We start from the raw sequence: 19,838 nt of genomic DNA on the forward strand, positions 1-19,838 counted from the left end.
TGGGAGGAGATAAATAGGCATTGCAGCCCTTACCTTTGCATAGAAAGATGTCAGTGTGAACAATTATGAGCAGGAGTGATGCAGGAATGAAGAATATTAAGGAAACGAATAGTTCATCACTAATAAAGGTATGGGAAAGGTTGCTTAATAATGGAATCACATCACAGATTATGTTAATGGCAGATAATAATTTGGTAAATGTGAAGGCCGAGATGCATAGCATCCTAATCCTGTTGAGGTGCAACCTGTTGCAGCATTGGTCTCAGTGCCCTGAGGACTTGAAACTTTGCTTTCTGCAGCTCATGAATCGATGTTTCTTGATCTTCCTATTTCTACTCTCGTTAGATGTGCAGTAATCAGCTATTGCCTATGAAGACCCCATTTTTTAACTTCCTTCCCAGCTCCCAAAAATCTGTCCATAGCCTCTTCCATTGTTGGTACCAAGTATATAACAACTTGCTCACTCTCTTTCCACCAGAATGTGCAGAATGTTCAGAAACTTCTTTGTGATGTCCTTTATCCAATTTACCCCAGCATCAGTGAAGCAACAGACCATGTTGTGATGATTATAGAAGTACTCATCTCACCTCTAGCTATGAAATCTTCTTTTATAACTGCGTTTCTATTCTTTGTTTTTACCTCCTGTGGAGCCTGTTGACAGAATCAGTACTGCACTCCTTCAAAATGTTGTCATGTTCTGCAGTCAAGTTCCGAGACTATGCCTGGTATTGTTTTGGAGGTGGCAAATACCCAAAACCACCTGAAATTCCTATCTCTTCCTTTTCCAGACCTGGCAGGTAATGATCAATCAGCATTAACAAATGCATTCTCCATGCAACTGAAAACAAAAATGTTGGAGATCACAGTGGGTCAGGCAGCATTCACGGAGAGAAAGCAAGCTAACCTTTTCAGTCTAGATGATTCTTCATCATACTTTAGCTTTCTTTCTTTCCATGGATGCTGCCTGACATGCTATGATCACCAACAGTTTTTATTTTCAGTTCAGATTCCAGCATCTGCAGTAGTTTGCCCTTATATCCTACATCGAAGGAGAGCACTTGCCAACTAATTAGCACTCTCTTCTTGTACAGTACAAATATTGTTTTTTTTTCCCCTTGACTTAGTCATCTTGCAAATTGATGACTTTAAGATGAAAAGCTTTGGAAAAGTAGTAGAACAAATATGATTGTAAAATTTAAGTAGTATTTTGGCAGACACATGAACAGGCAAGGAATAGAAGGATACGGACCATGTGCAGGCAGATAGGATTAACTTAGAATAGCATCAGGGTCAGCACAGATGTGTGGACTGAAGGCCATGTTCCTATACTGTTATGTTCTATGTTCTGTATTAATGTTTTGGTAGTAATCTGATTTCATATTACTAAATGACTTCTTTTTATATCTAATGAGTACCTTGTGTAAAGTATTAATTTTAATTAATGTCTCTAGATTTGCTGTCTGCTGATAACTCTAATAACAATGAATGAACTAAAAATACTTCACTTATTCAGCTGATGCTTTTAGTTCTTTTTAACCTTTCTTTCCAACAATTACTGCTGCCTTTGCTTTGATGCTCTGTTCCTGAACTCCTTCAGTTCTGTGTTCTTCACCTCTGGGCTTTCCAAACGAACAGTTCTTACCTGCTGTCTTGTAACCTCACTCATTGATTTTGTTTTCCCTTTGATTTGTTGTTGGTCATTTCTCTAATTCTCATTCACTCATACAGGCTAATCCTCTATTTCCCAATGAGTTTCAATCATTGCTTTTATCTGTAAGTCTTTGTCATTGTTTCCATCAGGCTTGATCTCTCTGACATGAAGTATCTATAGATTTGGATGTCTGTATATTTAATCTAACCTTCCTGTCACTTTCTACTTTAGTTCACCCTCTTAATCCCATTTTGGCTTCTTCCCTGATTGTATATCTGGCAAACAGGCTCAATATAGTCTTTGGGAACCATATACAATATTTTTACGTCCCGGCCTGCCTACTTCCAATTGCCATTTTGTTACTTTTTGAAAAATATTCACAGACAACTAAAAATAGTCTTATTTTTTATTTGCACATTGAGAGTTCTTTTTAACACTGTTGGATTTCCCCCTTTATGCCCCCTCACCACATTCTCTGCAGCAGTGCAGATCTTGTCCTTCATTCTAGTTTCTTTAATGTCAGTTCCCACAGTAAGTATTAACAAGAGCAGGATTTGATAAGGGTGATTTGTAAATGCACACAATGTTAATTGGAGTCTTTACAACATGGAAGAAAGACATTCAGCCCGTTGGCTCCATTCTGGCTCTCCATAGAGGAACCCAATCAGTTCCATTCCCTGCTGTTGTGCTGTGGCCTGCAGTTTATGTGCCTCAAATATCCATCTTTTTGAAGTCATTCACTATCTCCACTTTCAGCACCTCTGCAGGCAGCATGTTCCAGATTATTACTTTTTCTATTGAAAGGGCATTTCCTTCTGAAACACATCTGTTGCCCAAGACATTAAATATTTGGTCCATCATCCTTGTACAATCACCTATTTCTTTGTCCCCTTTTTCTGAACCTATCATGATCATGGACATCTCGATCAAATCGCCTCTTAATCAATCCTCTGTTTCAAGGTGACCAACCTCAGTTTCTCCAGTCTAACCTTGTAGTAAAAATCCTTCTCCCTGGAACCACAGTGGTAAATTTTCTTTGCTCCTTCTCAAGGACCACCACATTCTTCCTCTAAAATGGTGACTAGAACAGGCTGCAATATTTCTATGGCCTTACCAAAAATTTTTTTAATAAGTGAGGAAAAACTTTGCCATACCTCTGTACTTGATACCTCTGATTATAAATACATATGCTTTTCTAACTAAGCTTTCAATACGTTCGGCAACCTCCGAAAATGTCTGCACGTGAACCCCCATCACGCCCTACCCTGCACACTATTCAGAATTGTGCCATGAACTATAGATTGCCTCTCCCTATTTCCCTTTTCACAAAATATCATTTCACACTTCTTTGTATTAAATTCCAAGGGCCGCTACTTCTCCCATTCTGCTGGCCTATCAATAGTCCAAGTCCTGCTATTGATTAATATCAACTGTATTGTTTGCCAGCTTTTTTTTTCAATCATTGACAACATTTGAACTTTAATTTTGTATTCCATTCAGTATTCCATCATCATCCAGTCTGAAAACAGTTATTTACCATGACTAGCTGGTTTCTGTCCTTGAGGCAATTATTATTCAAGCGGACACTAACTCCTATTCCACAAGTTTCTTTTTCTTCTCTTTTCTGCTACTTTTTCTATTTAAATGGTATTTGCTAAAATTCTATACAGACAACATCCATTTCATTCCTATGAATTGTTAGTCTGTGTAAAATATTTTGTGATGATGTAGCAGGTAACTTGGAAGTCTTTCCAATTGATAATAAAACGCATTTTTTTGAAAATATTGAGTAGTTGAAACTAGAAATTATAAACAATAGTAGCACAATGTAATCAAACTTGCTATGATCTTTCATTCTGGTATCCTACACATCATACATTGTAATTGGTGTTTAATTTGGTAAATTTGACAACATGGTTGATTCAATTTTTAAGAATAGTTGAAATTTGAACATTGTAACATTTAAGTACAAACTGAAAGTGCTGGAGAAACTTTACAGCTCCAGCAGCATCTGTGGAGAAAAATAGATACTACTACTTCAGAACTAAATGCCATGGTTGCTTTTTTTCTCTTCGATTTAAAATTATTTGATTTTTTCCAATAAAATGCACTATGATTTGTGTATACTGATGTTCTGTATAAAATAAGTATGGGATAAAGCTTAATCAACTCACTGATTTGCTTTTCCAATTACTTCCCATCCATTCTGTATCCTGTTTCTACACACAGGCACAGCCATTTGTATTCTTGTACCACATTTTCATGAAATCCTATATAGTAGCATTAATGCTTTTGGCTCAATATTCAGTTACTACTAATCAACACCTGTTGTACCTACACAGTTCAAACAACTTCAAAAGTAAATGGTTGTATTAAATGCAAAGAGCCAGTCACTGTTGTTATCCTTAGCATTTTCGGTTCCAGACCAGGATGCCATGTGAAATCTGAGCTCATGTCCTGTTTATCTTGGCAAACAGGAATCTAATTTGCCAAAAGTTTTGTATTCAAATGGGCTACAAGTTAAATTACTTGTGCTTCTGTTGGCAGTCATTTTTTTTTCATTTCAGTGATATAACAAAATAATATGATCTGAAAGCGAGGTCCAGTTGAATCTAAAGCATGTTGCGGTGTTCCCTGCCTGGTTTACCTGCTTTCCAGCTGTTTAAATTTAAAGTAGAGCCTTTCCTAAATAACAAAATAATCTTTCATGGAGTGAACTCCTTACCCTTAAATTTATGTTGCTTATTAAACCACACGGGAGCAGCAGGGGACTCTGTCCCAAGATAGCAAATGCTAATCAGACAAAAGTCACCTCGTCAATAAAATGGATAGAATTAGTGAGGAGCTGCTCCTCCAAACACAGGCTGACTTCCTCATTGCTTGCTACAGCAAACGTAGTACAGAAACAGCCTGTGATTCAAGGAGCAGCAGTTTAAAGAGTAAATCCGAGCAGGAGGGAATCAAGAGAGCTGGAGCAGGCTTCTACCAGCAATCAGGAGTTTTGGGGCTTTTGCTGGGCTTATGGCAATTGGGAAGCTCCACTGCAAACCTTCCTCCAGCCGATAAAAGTATCCATTAATAGTTAAACTCTGTTTGCTGTCACTCAGCCAACTTTGTAACCATGTTTCACTGTCCATTCCATTTCATTCCACAAGTTTTAACTTTGCTCACAAGTAAATCATAGTGTTTTGTCAGATGCCTCACGTGTTATCCTCCATCAACCCTTTCTGTTACTACTTCAAAACCTCCAGCAAGTTCGTTAAACACAAATTTCCTTTGAGAAATCCATGCTAGTTATCCTTAATTGATCCAAGTTTATCATATGATTTGGGATGTTTTTGGAAGTTCCCAATGACCAAAAGTAAACTTACTGGTCTGTGATTGGTCAGGTTTTCCTCTCACCTTTATTGGAACAAGTGCGTGATGTTTGTAATTCACTAGCCCCTAGGTGACATCACAAGTCAAAGAAGATAGACAAATAGTTTTTCAGTTTTCACTCTCACTCCCTTTAGTTATCACTCAATGCATCTTATCTGGCCTTGGTGCTAGTCAACTTTAAGTGTAGTGAGTTCAGTCAGTAGTGTTTTCTTAGCAATGTTGAGCCCCCCTGAAATTTGTCCTCTGTTACCATGGCCTAAGTAGCATCTGTTTCCTTGCTCAGACAGATGCAAAGTATCCATTTAGAGTCATCGAGATATTCAACACAGAAACAGACCCTTCAGTCCAACTCATCCATGCTGACCAAATATCCTAAATAAATCTAATCCCATTTGCCAGCGTTTGGTCCATATTGCTCTAAACCCTTCCTGTTCAAGTACCCATCCAGATGCCTTTCAAATGCTGTACTTGTGCCAGCCTTCACCACTTCCACTGGCAGGTCATTCTGTGCACTCACCATCCTCTGTGAAAAAGTTGCCCTTTAGGCCCCTTTTAAATCTTTCCCCTCTCACCTTAAACCTTTGCCCTTTAGTTTAGGACTCGCCCATCCCAGGGAAACTACCTTGTATGTTTATCCTATCTGTGCCGCTCATGATTTTATAAATTCCAATAAGGTCACCTCTCAGCCTCTGACATTTCAGAGAAAATAGCCCTAGCTTATTCAGCCTCTCCATTTTGGCTCAAACCTTCCAACCTTGGCAACAACCTTGCAAATCTTTTCTGAACCATTTCAAGTTTCACAACATCCTTCCTATAGCTGGAAGACCAGAATTACAGGCAATATTCCAAAAGTGGCCTAACCAATGTCCCGTATAGCTGCAACATGACCTCCCAACTCCTATAATCTATGCACTGACCACTATAGACAAGCATACCAAATGCTGCCATCACTATCCTGTCTGCTTCTGACTCCACTTTCAAGGAATTATAAACCTGTGCTCGAATATCCCTTTGTTCAGCAGCACTCCCCACGAACTTACCATTAAGTGTTTAAGTCCTGCTCTGATTTGCCTTTCCAAAATGCAGCACTTCACATTTATCTAAATTAAACTCCATCTGCAGTCACTCAGCCTATTGGCCCATTTGATGCAGATCCCATTGTACGCTGAGGTAACCTTCTTCACTGTCCATTACACCTCCAATTTTGGTGTCATCTGCAAACTTACTAACCATACCTCCTATGTTCACATCACACATAAATGCATGTCATTTATATAAATGACAAAAAGTAGAGGACCCAGCACCGATCCTTGTGGCACACCACTGGTCACAGGCTTCCAGTCTGAAAAACAACTCTCCAACACCACCCTCTGTCTTTTACCTTCGAGCCCAGATCTTTGTCCAAATGGCTAGTTCTCCCTGTATTCCATATGATCTAACCTTGTTAACCAGTCTACCATGAGGAACTTTGTCGAATACCTGAAATCCATGTAGATTACGTCCATCCCTCTGCCCTCAACAATTCTCTTTGTTAATTCCTCAAAAAAACTCAAAGTTTGTGAGACGTTATTTCCCATGCAGGAAGCCATGCTGACTATCCCTAATCAGTCCTTGCCTTTCCAAATGCATGTAAATTCTGTCCCTCAGGATTCCCTCCCGACAACTTGCACACCACTGATGTCAGGCTCACTGATCTACAGTTCCTGGTTTCCTTACCACTTTTCTTAAATAGTGGGACCATATATTCAACCTCCAGTCTTCCAACACCTCACTTGTGGCTATCAGTGATACAAATATCATGGCAAGGGGCCCAGCAAACTCCTGCCTAGCTTCCCACAGAGTTCTAGAGTACACCCCTGAATAGGTCCCGGGGATTTAATATCTCAACCCTGCTTCCACAGGTCAGCACCCTTTTCTGTCCCTAAATAATCCTTTTCCTCCTTTTATTATTTGTACCTGTAGAAGACTTTGAAATTCCTTTTAAGTTGACTGCCAATTTTGTTTTCATAATTCCTCTTTGTTTCTCATATTTGTTTTTACCCTCTTTCTGGAATTACTGTATTTTGCATTTGATTCCTGTCATACATACATTTTTTGTTTATCCTAATTTCAATCTCCTTTTTCACCTAGAGTGCAGTGGGTTAATTTGCCCTCCTTATTCCCAAACACCAAGTCTGGCAGAGCCACCTTCCTTGTTGGACTGGACACATACAGCAATAGAAAATTCTCCTGGACCTTGCTTGCCCCTCACTGGCCTTTACTTTAGCCAAATGTAAACTGGAATAAAGGTAATGTCCCCCTTTTATAACACTGCATAATGTTTGCACCTGCCTGTAATTTCCTTGTGTATTTGTGCCTCTACATCCCTCCCACTTGGTGGACTCTATGCTATGCTGAGCAATGTACTTGCACATTTTTTGTTTTGTAGCACTAGCCACATTCATTCTCTCCTCGAATTCCCTACCCACTCTCTTGTTCCAGTACTGCAATGCTGTCCTTAATCAATACTGCCCCGCCCACTTGTCCTTCCTACTTTTCCTATCTTTCCAGAATCCCTTGAATCCAGGACTATCTAACACCCAGTCCTGCTCTTCCTTGAACCAGGTCTCTGTTTTAGCCATAACATCTCAGCTCTGCACAACAATCTGCACTTGCAACTCACTGTATTTTTGAACTATAATTTGTGCATTTTCCTGATGCACCCTGATTTTGAAAGTTTTAATTTCTCTATTATTGCAACTTCATCTATTGATTGTTGTCTATTCTGGTGCTAACTGTTACTTGCATTATTTTGTGGACCTTTGTAATCCTCTTTGATAAGTTGTCCTGGTATTCACACCCCTGCTGATTTGAGTCTTCAACAGCACCAGTAGAACCCCAAAGAAACTCAGTCCCAGTTTTGTTCGGATGCATCTCATCTGGTTTCTGCAGGTGGCATTTCCCTCAGCATCAGTCCCAGTTTCCCAACCATGTAAACTCCTGCGTCCTGTGCAATTCTTCTAGCCATGCTTTAATCTGTCTTGTCTTCCTATTTCTGTACGCACTTGTATCTGTCACACAGGAATAACGGAAGGAGACTACTTTTGAGGTCCTGCTTGTGATTTTCAACCTAGCTCTGTAAAATCTAACTGCAGGACCACAAGCAATCAGATGTTTTGACGACAGGGTTATGTTCTCATTTTTATTGATCCTTTTGGTTTCATTTCTGAATGGCTTGCTCAGCTATTTCAAAAGAACAAAAGTACAACACAAGAACCGACCCTTCAGCCTCCAAGCCTGTACCGATCATTATGCCTTAACTAAACTAAAAAACAAATCTTCTGCCCTGATTTGGTCGGTATCATTCTATTCCCTTTCTATTCCTGTAACCATCCAGATACCTCAAGTGTCATCTGCTTTCTCCACTTCATCTGGCAGTGTGTTCCAGACTCCTACCACACACTGCGTGAAATGCTTCCCTTGTACAGCTCCCTTAAACTACTTCTTCCCCCCTCCCCATCTTGTACCTGTTAACACTTGTAATTAAAAAGTCAACCCTGGGGAAAAAGCTTTTGACAATGCACCCTATTTATGTCTTTCATAATTTTGTTGACATCTATCAGGTCTAGTGCAAAAAAACAGGCATGATTTAACTGCTACCTGTTTCCAGTTGATGTGACCTGGGCATTAGGGAAAAGAGTAGCACTCCCTTAGGGTTCTAACATTGCATGACACTAAGTAAATACAACTAAACCGGTCTTTTTCCAAATGCAGGCAGTGACTAGTGGGGTACAGCAGGGATCGGAGCTAGGGCCCTGGCTGTTCACAATATATATTAATTATTTAGATGAGGGGACTAAATGTAATATCTCCAAGTTTGCAGAAGACAAAGCTGGATCGGGAGTGTGAACTGTGAGGAGGATGCAGAGATGCTTCAAAGTGATTTGGACAAGCTGAGTGGGCAAATGCAATGCAGATGAGGCATAATGCAGATAAATGCGAGGTTATCCACTTTGGCAGCAAAAACAGAAAGGTAGATTATTATGTGAATATCTACAAATTAAGAAAGGGGAATATGCACCAAGACCTGGGTGAAGGTAAGCACATAGTGGAGCAGGCAGTAAACAAAGCAAATGGTATGCTGGCCTTCATTGCAAGACAATTACAGTGCAGGAACAGGGATGTCTTGCTGCAATTATGCAGGGCCTTAGTGAGACCAAACCTGGAGTATTGTGCACAGTTCTGGTATCCTTTATCTGATAAAGGGTCTTCTTGCTATCAAGGGAGTGCAACAAAGGTTCACCAGACTAATTCCCTGGGATAGCAGGACTGATGTATGAGGAGAGGCTGAATCGGTTAGGATTACATCTGCTGGAATTCTGAAGAATAGGGAGAATTTCATAACCTGTAAAGGTTTAACAGGTTGAGATAGGGTAGATATAAGGTGAAGCCCAGACCAGGGTTCACAATCTAAGAAGACTGAGATGAGGAGAAATTTCTCCAACCAGAGAGTGGTGAGTCTATGGAATTTGCTACCACAGAGAGCAGTTGAGGCCCAAACATTGCATGATTTCAAGGAGAAGTTGGGTATAAGACTTGGGGCTAAAGTGATCAAAGGATATTGAAGAAAAGCGGGAACAGGCTGTTGAGTTGGTTGATTGGCTGTGATTGTAATGAATGATGGAGCAGACTTGAAGGGCCAAATGGCTTATTCCTGCTTCTATTTTCTATCTTTACAATCACAGTTGATCAGACAGGTAAAGACGTGGTAAATTTACAAATCTGAACTGATATTTGCAATGCAATGAAACCCAGATGCCCTCAGAAGTTTTTCATTTTCATTTCCCTTTCACCACATTACTGTAAAAGGCTATTCCTGGTTGGCAGGATTTCATGTGGTGCATAGTTGGGCATTAAATATGGTGCTGGAAGTGCCAGAAGGCCACATAACGTGCATCCTGGTCAGCATATGATAGCAGACACGTGGCACCATAGAGGTGTAATGCACGCATAAAAAGGTGAGCAACGTAAAATTGCACAAGAAAACTTGCTGGGGCTCATTCCCTCCATGAAACTCCCCAAAATCAACACTTAGCTAATTTTTGGTAAAATGTTGTTCAATCTGTCATTCCTTTTAATAAAGGGAGCTCAACCCTGTGGTAAGAACCGCCCATCTTTATTTGACTCTTTGTGTATTAAATTATTATTATGTTGCTTTACTTTACATGCAAAAATTATTTTACTTTTGTGAGATTGAAAGTTGCTTCTACATTGATTTTAATATCATCATACTCTTTCTTCCTGTCTGCCTCTTCCTGGAGAAATGATTTTTCATGAAAAATAAAGTAATAGGTTCCCAAAAATTAAAAGTTGCATGATGTAGTGATTCCAGCCATTCCTGAAGAAGGCTAACAGAAACATTATTTTTCTCTAATCCAGGTTCCTCATTCTTTAATTTTAATTCAGCATGCCATTGGTGAAAAGGAACATAGAGCCCAGATATTTGTGCCATACCGTACTGCCAGGAAGTATCCGGAATGAACTGGAATGCGTGACGAACATTTCTTTGGCAAATGTAATCCGGCAGCTGAGTAGCCTAAGTAAGTAACTTGCATTTAACTTTGAATGCATTTGCCCATAAGCTTCCGCATTGCAAGTACAAATTGTGTGTATAAACTCTTAAAATATGTTATTATTTAACACTTGCACCATAACCAATGAGAGTAGCATTAATCACTTGGTGTATATGGCAGAGAAATTAGTTTTATGGGTTATTGTAAATAAAAACTTCAAATTATTTTTTCATGTATCTTTTGAATGAGCCATTCTATGTTTTAATAGGAATGTTTTCAACTTTTTGGACGTTACCTTGTTTCTTTTAAAATTGTTGGGAGTATTTGCATAATTTCCATCTTTTAGTTTTATAGCTGTAGGTGAAAAAATTCTGCATGATCATTACCAGAAGATACAATGGCTTTTAAATGGCTAGTTTAATGAAATATTAATGCATACTTGTTTAGTGATTATGAAAAGATCTACCAGCTGTGAATCCAAGTAAGTGAGTTCAGACTAACCAGCAAATTATTCTCTTTCCTTTTGGACCAATGCCTATCATCAACAGATAGGTGACCAGCTGAAGTCGATCTATAATTTCCATCCCCTCCCTCTCACCATTTCTTGATGTAACAAATTACATTGTAAAAACACAGGATTCCCTTCATCAACCTAGTCAATTCATATCAAGTGATTTGTCATTTGACCTCTGCAAAACACACTACCAGTGTGCTTGTTGTCATGGCTTCTGTTGCCTGAATCATTCATATGGCAACTTTTTGTAAGTGTTAAAATTTTATATTCCATTTCATTTGGTTGCAAGCCAAAGTTGATATAATTATGGAGATGCACAAGAATTGGTTCTGGGAACTCAATTTTAGCTGAAGGACAGAAGGTATGGTTATCATTTGCAAATGATACAAAATAGGAAGGTATTTTGTAAAGAGAAAAAAAAAGTCAAAAGAATATACAGGGAGCTCCCCTTATCTAGTATCCAAGCATCTGGAATTCTCATGCAAATGGCAAAAGTTTCAAGGAAAATTTACCATTCTTGTATGGTTACTTCAAAAATACTTATCTAAACTTGGCATATGTTCACCAACAAACCGTAGGGCTCCCAGCTGCTGCAAACTGCACTGACCATTGTCTTCCCTTACGCAGCTGCTGTTCCAGTAATGGGTAGTTGAATTTGTGATCATATTATATCTGAAATTTTCACACATCAATCCACTGTTTTGCCTAAGAAGACTCCCATGTAAGGACTCAAGTGAAAAAATGTTGTTTTGACTTTTAAAACAAAAATATAAGAAAGACTGGAAAAGGGTGAAAATGAACTTATGCAGAATTCTGTGTTGGTTCATCAACAATGTGTGACATGAAAATAGCACATTGGAAAGCTTAAAAAATTCTTTGGAATCTGAGAGCGATAAAAGCATAAAGCATCATTCACTGCAAGTTCGTAAGCTTAAAGATTTGAATACCGCATTGTATGAATGACTTTTATTAGATTTTGGAACATGCACGTATCTCTGGATCAATGTTTGTGGAAAAGGTGAAAGAATTTTGTGAAAAGGTGAAGACCACTGCACCATGTACCTTTTTCTCAAGGATGGTTCACTCACTTTAAGATGCAGTATGATCCAAAAGTTTGAATGTATCTTCCTATTCATTGTACTAGTGCTCTAAATCCATTTTAAAAAATTCCAGAGATGAAATTGATGAATGGCTGGATGTAAACAAGGATGTTTGTTACAATAGCCTTAAATACAGAAATTATAGATAATGTTTTGGTAGTGACAAACCTAAAATTCAAGAAGAAGAATCAAATGTTGAAGAAGGGAGTAGGTTGGAAGAGTTTGGCCTGCTGCCAAAGGATTTGAAAATGTCCTTGCAGTTATTGTAACAAGGTCAGCCAACTGGACTTTATAGAGTAAGTTCCCTGATTGGACCAGATTACCAGCCCCAATTAGGGAGACCTGGCTGACCTGGTGCATGTCAAAGATACTGACAGTCTGGTACCTGACTCTGTATGAGGCAGTGCTATAATCAAGGGCTGTTCATGTGTAAATAAAAGGTGACTTGGTGATAAGGAAAAGGCCTCTTTGGGGTTATTTCAGTCCTGAGACTTATTTAGCAGCAAAATTACTTTATTGCATAAACTATAATGCAGTTTCACCTCCCGCACTCCCAGTTTTTGAAAGAAGTGAGCAAAGCATGCAAGCAGGCATATAAATTTATTCAAGAGGGCTTCCAGGCCTAAATCCATATCATCTCAGCCCTCAATATCAGCTGTTACTCAAGGTGCAAGTGCTAGTTCTGTTGATGACCTTGATGAAATAATGAGTTTCCAGAACTCACCAAGTAATTTGCACTGCCCTTTTGAGATGCAGATTTAGGTATTTTTAATTCAAAGATTTCGAAAGTGAACTGTATTTGGTTTCAAGGAGAGCATTACTCGTGCAATGGCAGATTCATATAACCAACACCCCTCATTCCCCATAATGCCAGATAATGGGGAGTTTGTTCTACATAAATTAAAGCAGGGGTTTGGATGTCCTGATGCATGAATTGTAAAAGATTAATTTGTGCATGGAGCAAGTAAGGGGAATTTAATGCAAAAATAGGGAGTCTATGCTTCAATTATATGGAACATTTGTGAGATCTGACCTGAAATTTTGGGCATAGTTATCATCACCGAATTTAAGGAAGGAGGTATATCAGAGTAGATTTGCTAGACTAATAGCTGGAATGGACAGATTGTGAAGTGCTGGATGCTTTGAAACAGTTAAAGGTGGATAACTCCCCAAGACCTAATCAGGTGTACCCGAGAACTCTGTGGGAAGCTAGAGAAGTGATTGCTGGGCCTCTTGCTGAGATATTTGTATCCTCGATAGTCACAGGTGAGGTGCCGGAAGTTTGGAGGTTGGCAACCGTGGTGCCACTGTTTAAGAAGGGTGGTATGAACAAGCCAGGGAACTATAGACCGGTGAGCCTGACCTCAGTGGTGGGCAAGTTGTTGGAGGGAATCCTGAGGGACAGGATGTACATGTATTTGGAAAAACAAGGACTGATTAGGGATAGTCAACATGACTTTGTGCATGGGAAATCATGTCTCACAAACTTGATTGAGTTTTTTGAAGAAGTAACAAAGAGGATTGATAAGGGCAGAGCAGTAGATGTGATCTACGTGGACTTCAGTGAGGCGTTCGACAAGGTTCCCCATGGGAGACTGATTAACAAGGTTAGATCTCACAGAATACAGGGAGAACTAGCCATTTGGATACAGAACTGGCTCAAAGGTAAAAGACAGAGGGTGGTGGTGGAGGGTTGTTTTTCAGACTGGAGGCCTGTGACGAGTGGAGTGCCACAAGGATTGGTGCTGGGTCCTCTACTTTTTGTCATTTACATAAATGATTTGGATGCGAGCATAAGAGGTACAGTTAGTAAGTTTGCAGATGACACCAAAATTGGAGGTGTAGTGGACAGCGAAGAGGGTTACCTCAGATTACAACAGGATCTGAACCAGATGGGCCAATGGGCTGCGAAGTGGCAGATGGAGTTTAATTGCGAGGTGCTGTATTTTGGGAAAGCCAATCTTAGCAGGACTTATACACTTAATGGTAAGGTCCTAGGGAGTGTTGCTGAACAAAGAGACCTTGGAGTGCAGGTTCCATAGCTCCTTGAAAGTGGAGTCGCAGGTAGATAGGATAGTGAAGAAGGCGTTTGATATGCTTTCCTTTATTGGTCAGAGTATTGAGTACAGGAGTTGGGAGGCCATGTTGCGACTGTTGGAATATTGTGTGCAATTCTGGTCTCCTTCCTATCGGGAAGATGTTGTGAAACTTGAAAGGGTTCAGAAAAGATTTACAAGGATGTTGCCAGGGTTTCGGGGTTTGAGCCATAGGGAGAGGCTGAATAGGATGGGGCTGTTTTACCTGGAGTGTCAGAGGCCGAGGGCTGACCTGATGGAGGTTTACAAAATTATGAGGGACATGGATAGGATAAATAGACAAAGTTTTTACCCTGGGGTCGGGGAGTCCAGAACTAGAGGGCATAGGTTGAGGGTGAGAGGGGAAATATATAAAAGAGACCTAAGGGGCAACGTTTTCACGCAGAAGGTGATACGTGTATGGAATGAGCTGCCAGAGGAAGTGGTGGAGGCTGGTACAATTACAACTGTTAAGAGGCATTTGGATGGGTATATGAATAGGAAGGGTTTGGAGGGATACGGGCCTGGTGCTGGCAGGTGGGACTAGATTGGGTTGGGATATCTGGTCGGCATGGAGGGGTCGGACCGAAGCATCAGTTTCCATGCTGTAAGCCTCTATGACTATGACTAGACAGCTGAGGCTGGTATCTTCTGTTATTTTGATGACTTGATTAAAGTACTCAACTCCTGAGGGATCATGACAGGGCAGATATGGAGAGAATGTTCCATCTTATGAGAGAATCTGAAACTAAGGAGTTATTTTTTGAAAATCGGTGGTTGCCTATTTAAAATGGATTAGGCAATTTTTGTTTAAAGGTTTGAGTGTATTTGGAATTCTGTTTTTGAGGAGGTGGTGGAAGCAGAGTCATTGAATGTTTTAGACAGCGAGATTGGAGTTGATAGATTATCAGAGGTAGGCAGAAAAGTTGTTTTTGAGGTTGTGATCCGATCAGCCAGTTTTTTGAATGGCACAGTAGCTCGCGAGGCTGAAAAGCCTACTTTCCTTCTGATTTGCATATTCGTCAATTTGAATTTTTATTCTTTAAGTTCAATGTAACTCTTAGAGACCTGGTACAGTTTGGCCACCATTGGTGCCCTTGATTGACTGTCCAGCGGAAAGCTAATGGAAATCTTAGACCTGGCCTAGAAACAGACAGTCCGTTGAAATAGCCAGGACAAGTTAAATCGCTTGACTCTGTCTGCATTCTCCTGTGGATGCAGCTTTAACCTGATGGATACTCACTGGAATGCACTTGACATTTTTAAAATATGCTGATTGGTGCTGGGTTAAAATCTCCTGCACTTCATACTTGGGCAGTTATTCATCTGTCTTGGATTTCCATTCACTTATTTCCTCTCTTGTGAACTAAAATGGCTTATTGAAATTTGTTTATTTCCCCACTGCCTCCCTGCTTCCCTCAACATATCTCACTTTGTGTCACGATGAAGAACAGCTGTACTTATTTGGTACAGCTAGGATTTTACTGGAATAAAGCAACCATATATAAAATCTGTTACTTTGTAACACCTCATGTTTAATTGAATTCAGTGAATCATGAAGATAAATATAAAGTTACATTCAATAATGGTTCATTATGCTGCAGACAAATTGAAAAGGTACCTTTTGAGCTTTTAAAGATAGTTGCTTCAGAACTGATGCATTAAAATTTAGAGAGTTCCTTATGAAAGTACTATTGAACAGTGTTACAAAGTCAGCTAAAAAGTAGAACATTCAGGATTGTGAATAGATTAGATTCCCGACAGTGTGGAAACAGGCCTTTCGGCCCAACAAGTCCACACCAACCCTCTGAAGAGTAGCCCACCCAGACCCATTCCCCTCTGACTAACGCATCTAGCACTATCGGCAATTTAGCATGGCCAATTCACCTGGCCTGCACATCTTTGGACTGTGGGAGGAAACATAGGTTGGTGGATTTCACAGGCAGAAGAAATTTGAGTGGATGCATGATCATTTTTAATTGAAGCATAAGATACACATTCCTAATCGTAAAACTTTAATGAGAATAAAAGAGCTAATCAACTTGGGGATTCAAAACTAACTTTAAATGTGGTAGGAAAATTCATGAAGTTTTACAGAAAGAATTGTTGGATCTAAGGTGCATAGTTCAAGAAAGTGATGTTTTACAATTTAAATGATTTACTAAGTCCACCATTAGAATAATGTGTTTACATTAGAAGCTTTAGTTTAGCAAAGTAAGACCATGAAGAGAATGCTAAAGAGATTTGCTAAAATGAGGTGAATTTTTTGGAAGAAACTCCTTTAAATTAGCTATTTCCATTGGAAGAGAGAAAGGTGTCAGAAAACTCAGTGTTACAAATTGAGATGTTTTGATGAGGTAACTGGATAAACATCTGCCATTGGTTGGCAAGTTGGTAATTAGAGGACATAAATTCAAGTTCACTATCATAAAAAAGCAAGGAGAAATTTTCTTTTGAGTTGTTGTAATATTCCACCAGAAACAAGACCTGAGGTAGAATCCATGATAACTTTTCAAGGTGAAATGGATAAATAGTTTTTTTTTTAAAACTTTGAAAGGGTATGGGGAAGAAGTGGGTGGAAACTAAACCAAGTAGACAGATGAATATACTTTAAAACTTTATGGATTCTGAGAGTAATAATTTTTTTATTGACTAATTTCTTCTCAAGTCATCTTAATGCTCTCACATAGCATTTCTTTGGACTTGCGCATTTGTCTAAGCTCAATTTTTTTGTGGCTTTATCATTGATGCTTGGTGTTCTTTTCCAAACTTGAACCTGATATAATTCTTTTTTTTAAATTGTTCTTTAGGTAAATATGCAGAAGATATATTTGGGGAACTGTTCAATGAAGCTCATAGTTTCTCCTTCAGGGTTAACTCTCTCCAGGAACGTGTTGACCGTCTTTCTGTTAGCGTGACACAATTGGATCCAAAAGAGGAGGAGCGTAAGTTTTATTTTAAAATATTGAAGACTTGATAAAACCTGCTTTATTGTTAATGAACTGCATGTGTAAGCCACTGATAAAAGTTGCTGCGTATCATAAATTGTCCGAGTCTTTTCTGAAATTGCTATTCTTCTTGGTAGTAGCTAAAAGCAAAGTAAATATCGACATCCAAGGCAGATATACAAGTCAAAACTCCAGGTTTAACAGTGTTGATATCCTCTCAAGATAGCAATTGATAAATTCCAAGGTCTGATGAGATCTGTATTCATCTATAGAGAAATTGGCAGTGTCTGGCATGATTGCTGCTGAAGCATTTGATGGGTTCATTTTTTTTCAAGCAAAGTTTGATTATTGCACTTGCTATGTTCTATAAGGAATCTACTTTGTCTGTCACAGTTCTTCCAAGCAATTGGTCATCAAGGCTGAGGGAGTACATAGAGGCTTTTGGTAATTGTCCAAAATGATTGTCTAGATTTGACTGACCTAGTATCAACCTATCTCAAGTTGGTGTGGTTCAGCATAGCTTAACTAATATTGTGGTTGTATTCTGGATCAATAATATTCCCAGCATAGGTGTAGAGGTGCAATCTTTGTAAGCACAACCAGCTAGGGTACAGGTAGCACTAAAAATGTGCCAGTAATAATTTTTGGTGCAGAGTTCAGCTGGCCAGTCATCAGATGTGAGATGTATCTGAAAACCATTCGGAGCAGCACTCTGCGACAATGTACACTAAGGGTTAAGTTACTATTCTGCATGTACTACAGTCACATCTAAGCCAAATTAAGTTTGTCTGCCACTTATTCCTCAAAATCCAAATCGCACTTGCAAAACTTGAAATATATATGATTTTTGAAGTTTGTGTGACCCTAATATGACTACTTTCATTGTGAAGATCATAGAACCTACTAACCAAGTTGCTTAATACTATATAGGCTAACTTTTTAAAAGCCATATGTATCATGTGAAATTAATGATGTCAATAGTTTATTCAGTCATCATCACAATGTGGTGCAGTGTGTTTTCTAAAAACCAGCTCTTCAACATACAAAAAGTTCTGTCACCACAATGAACGTCTTGGATTAATCCTGTTACTCATTGATGGTGTAGTGTTCTGTCATTTGGACAGATCAAATCTCTGGTTTTTCTCTACCCTGATATGTTGCACAGAATGACTAATACTTGTGGTTGCAAATCCTTCAATTTTTGAAATGGTTCTAGCAGACGCAAATTCTTCCTTTTTTATCTACTAATATATTTATTTGATGTATATTTAATGATATGTTGATGTCTCCACTCAACACCAACCAAACGTCCTCAGGCTTTCAAATATAGTTCAACAATATGGCTGAGTATGTCAAAGTTGACAAATCAGGAGCTGGAAGAACACAGCAAGCCAGTCAGCATAAGGAGATGGAGAAGTCAACCTTCTTCAGGACTGGAGGTGGGGCAAGGGGGAGCTACAGTTAAAAGTGGAGGAGGTGGTGTTGGGTAGAGAGAGTAGCAGAATGGTGAGGTAGTGATAGGTTAGCACAGGTAATGGGTACGTCCTGGTTGGATGTTGGGACGGATGAATCCAGTTGGTAGCTGGAAGGAAGGGTTGGTAGGTGGAATGGAAGGGAGGAGGTGGGGCTGGAAAGAGAACCGGGGAATGGGTGGGAAGATTATATAAAATTTGAGAACTTAATGTTAGGTGCTCTGGGCTGTACGCTGCCCAGGCAGAAGATGAGGTAGTGTTCCTCCAATTTGAGGTCTAATTCACTGTGGCAGTGGAGGAGCTTGAGGATGGACATGTTGGAAGGGACCTGTGCTCACCTATCACTACCTCACCATTCTGCTGCTCTCCCCACCACAATCCCTTACCCTCCCTTTATCTGAAGCTCCCCACCGCCAATCCTGAAGAAGGGTTATACCTGAAAGATTGACTTCTGTATCTCCTGATGCTGCTGGCTTGCTGTGTTCTTCCAGCCTCCTGTTAATTTGCTTTGGATTCTAGCATCTGCGGGGTTTTTTTGTCTCAAACTGTGTACTTCAAAGTTACCCAGAAAAATACCAAGAGTCAATTTGCTTGAATCAGTCTTCTAGCTGAAATTGCTGCTGTTTCTACAGAAATAGTAGATAATTTGCAAATGCTTTTTTGGGACTTGGTATTACTTAATATTACTGAAACATCAAAGCACTGGCATCTTAATTAAAAAGATCCATAGAATCTTCTTGAAGTTGATCTGGCCCTCTTATTGATGAGATGTAGTAATTTGGTAATTTGCTGTTTAACCGCTCAACTTCCCTGGAGCCTTGTAAATTTATTTCTCTCAAATGCCCATCCAATTTTGTTTTGAAATATTTTGTTATCTCTACTTCCACCACCATGTGGGCAGTGTGTTCCAGTCATTACCTTTCAATCACATTTGCGCAAAGTGGAACCAACCTAAAATCCCTCATTCCCGGAACAACCCCAGGGAAAAGACTTTGCCTTTTAACCTATCCATTCCCCTCATAATTTTGTAAACCTCTATAAGGTCACCCCTCGGCCTCCGGTCCAGGGAAAACAGCCCGAGCCTGTTCAGCCTCTCCCTACAGCACAAATCCTCCAACCGTGGCAACATCCTTGTAAATCTTTTCTGA

At 39.5% G+C, this 19,838-nt stretch overlaps 1 protein-coding gene across 7 annotated transcripts in view; it reads left to right on the forward strand.

The window, feature by feature from the left end:
• wasf1 (WASP family member 1) overlaps window positions 1-19,838 on the forward strand; it is a 123,085-nt gene that overhangs the window by 59,341 nt on the left and 43,906 nt on the right. For 3 of the 7 annotated variants that reach the window (XM_072552073.1, XM_072552015.1, XM_072552023.1), the window contains exons 2-4: window positions 7,160-7,317; window positions 10,448-10,608; window positions 17,081-17,215. In XM_072552073.1, coding sequence (XP_072408174.1) covers window positions 10,476-10,608; window positions 17,081-17,215 — 268 coding nt within the window. In that variant the 5' untranslated portion in view covers window positions 7,160-7,317; window positions 10,448-10,475. The remainder of the gene's footprint in view (window positions 1-7,159; window positions 7,318-10,447; window positions 10,609-17,080; window positions 17,216-19,838) is intronic. The other 4 variants (XM_072552032.1, XM_072552052.1, XM_072552042.1 and 1 more) reach the window with 3 other exon arrangements.

This window comes from Chiloscyllium punctatum, chromosome 3, assembly GCF_047496795.1.
Source record: "Chiloscyllium punctatum isolate Juve2018m chromosome 3, sChiPun1.3, whole genome shotgun sequence".
Lineage (NCBI taxonomy): Eukaryota > Metazoa > Chordata > Chondrichthyes > Orectolobiformes > Hemiscylliidae > Chiloscyllium > Chiloscyllium punctatum.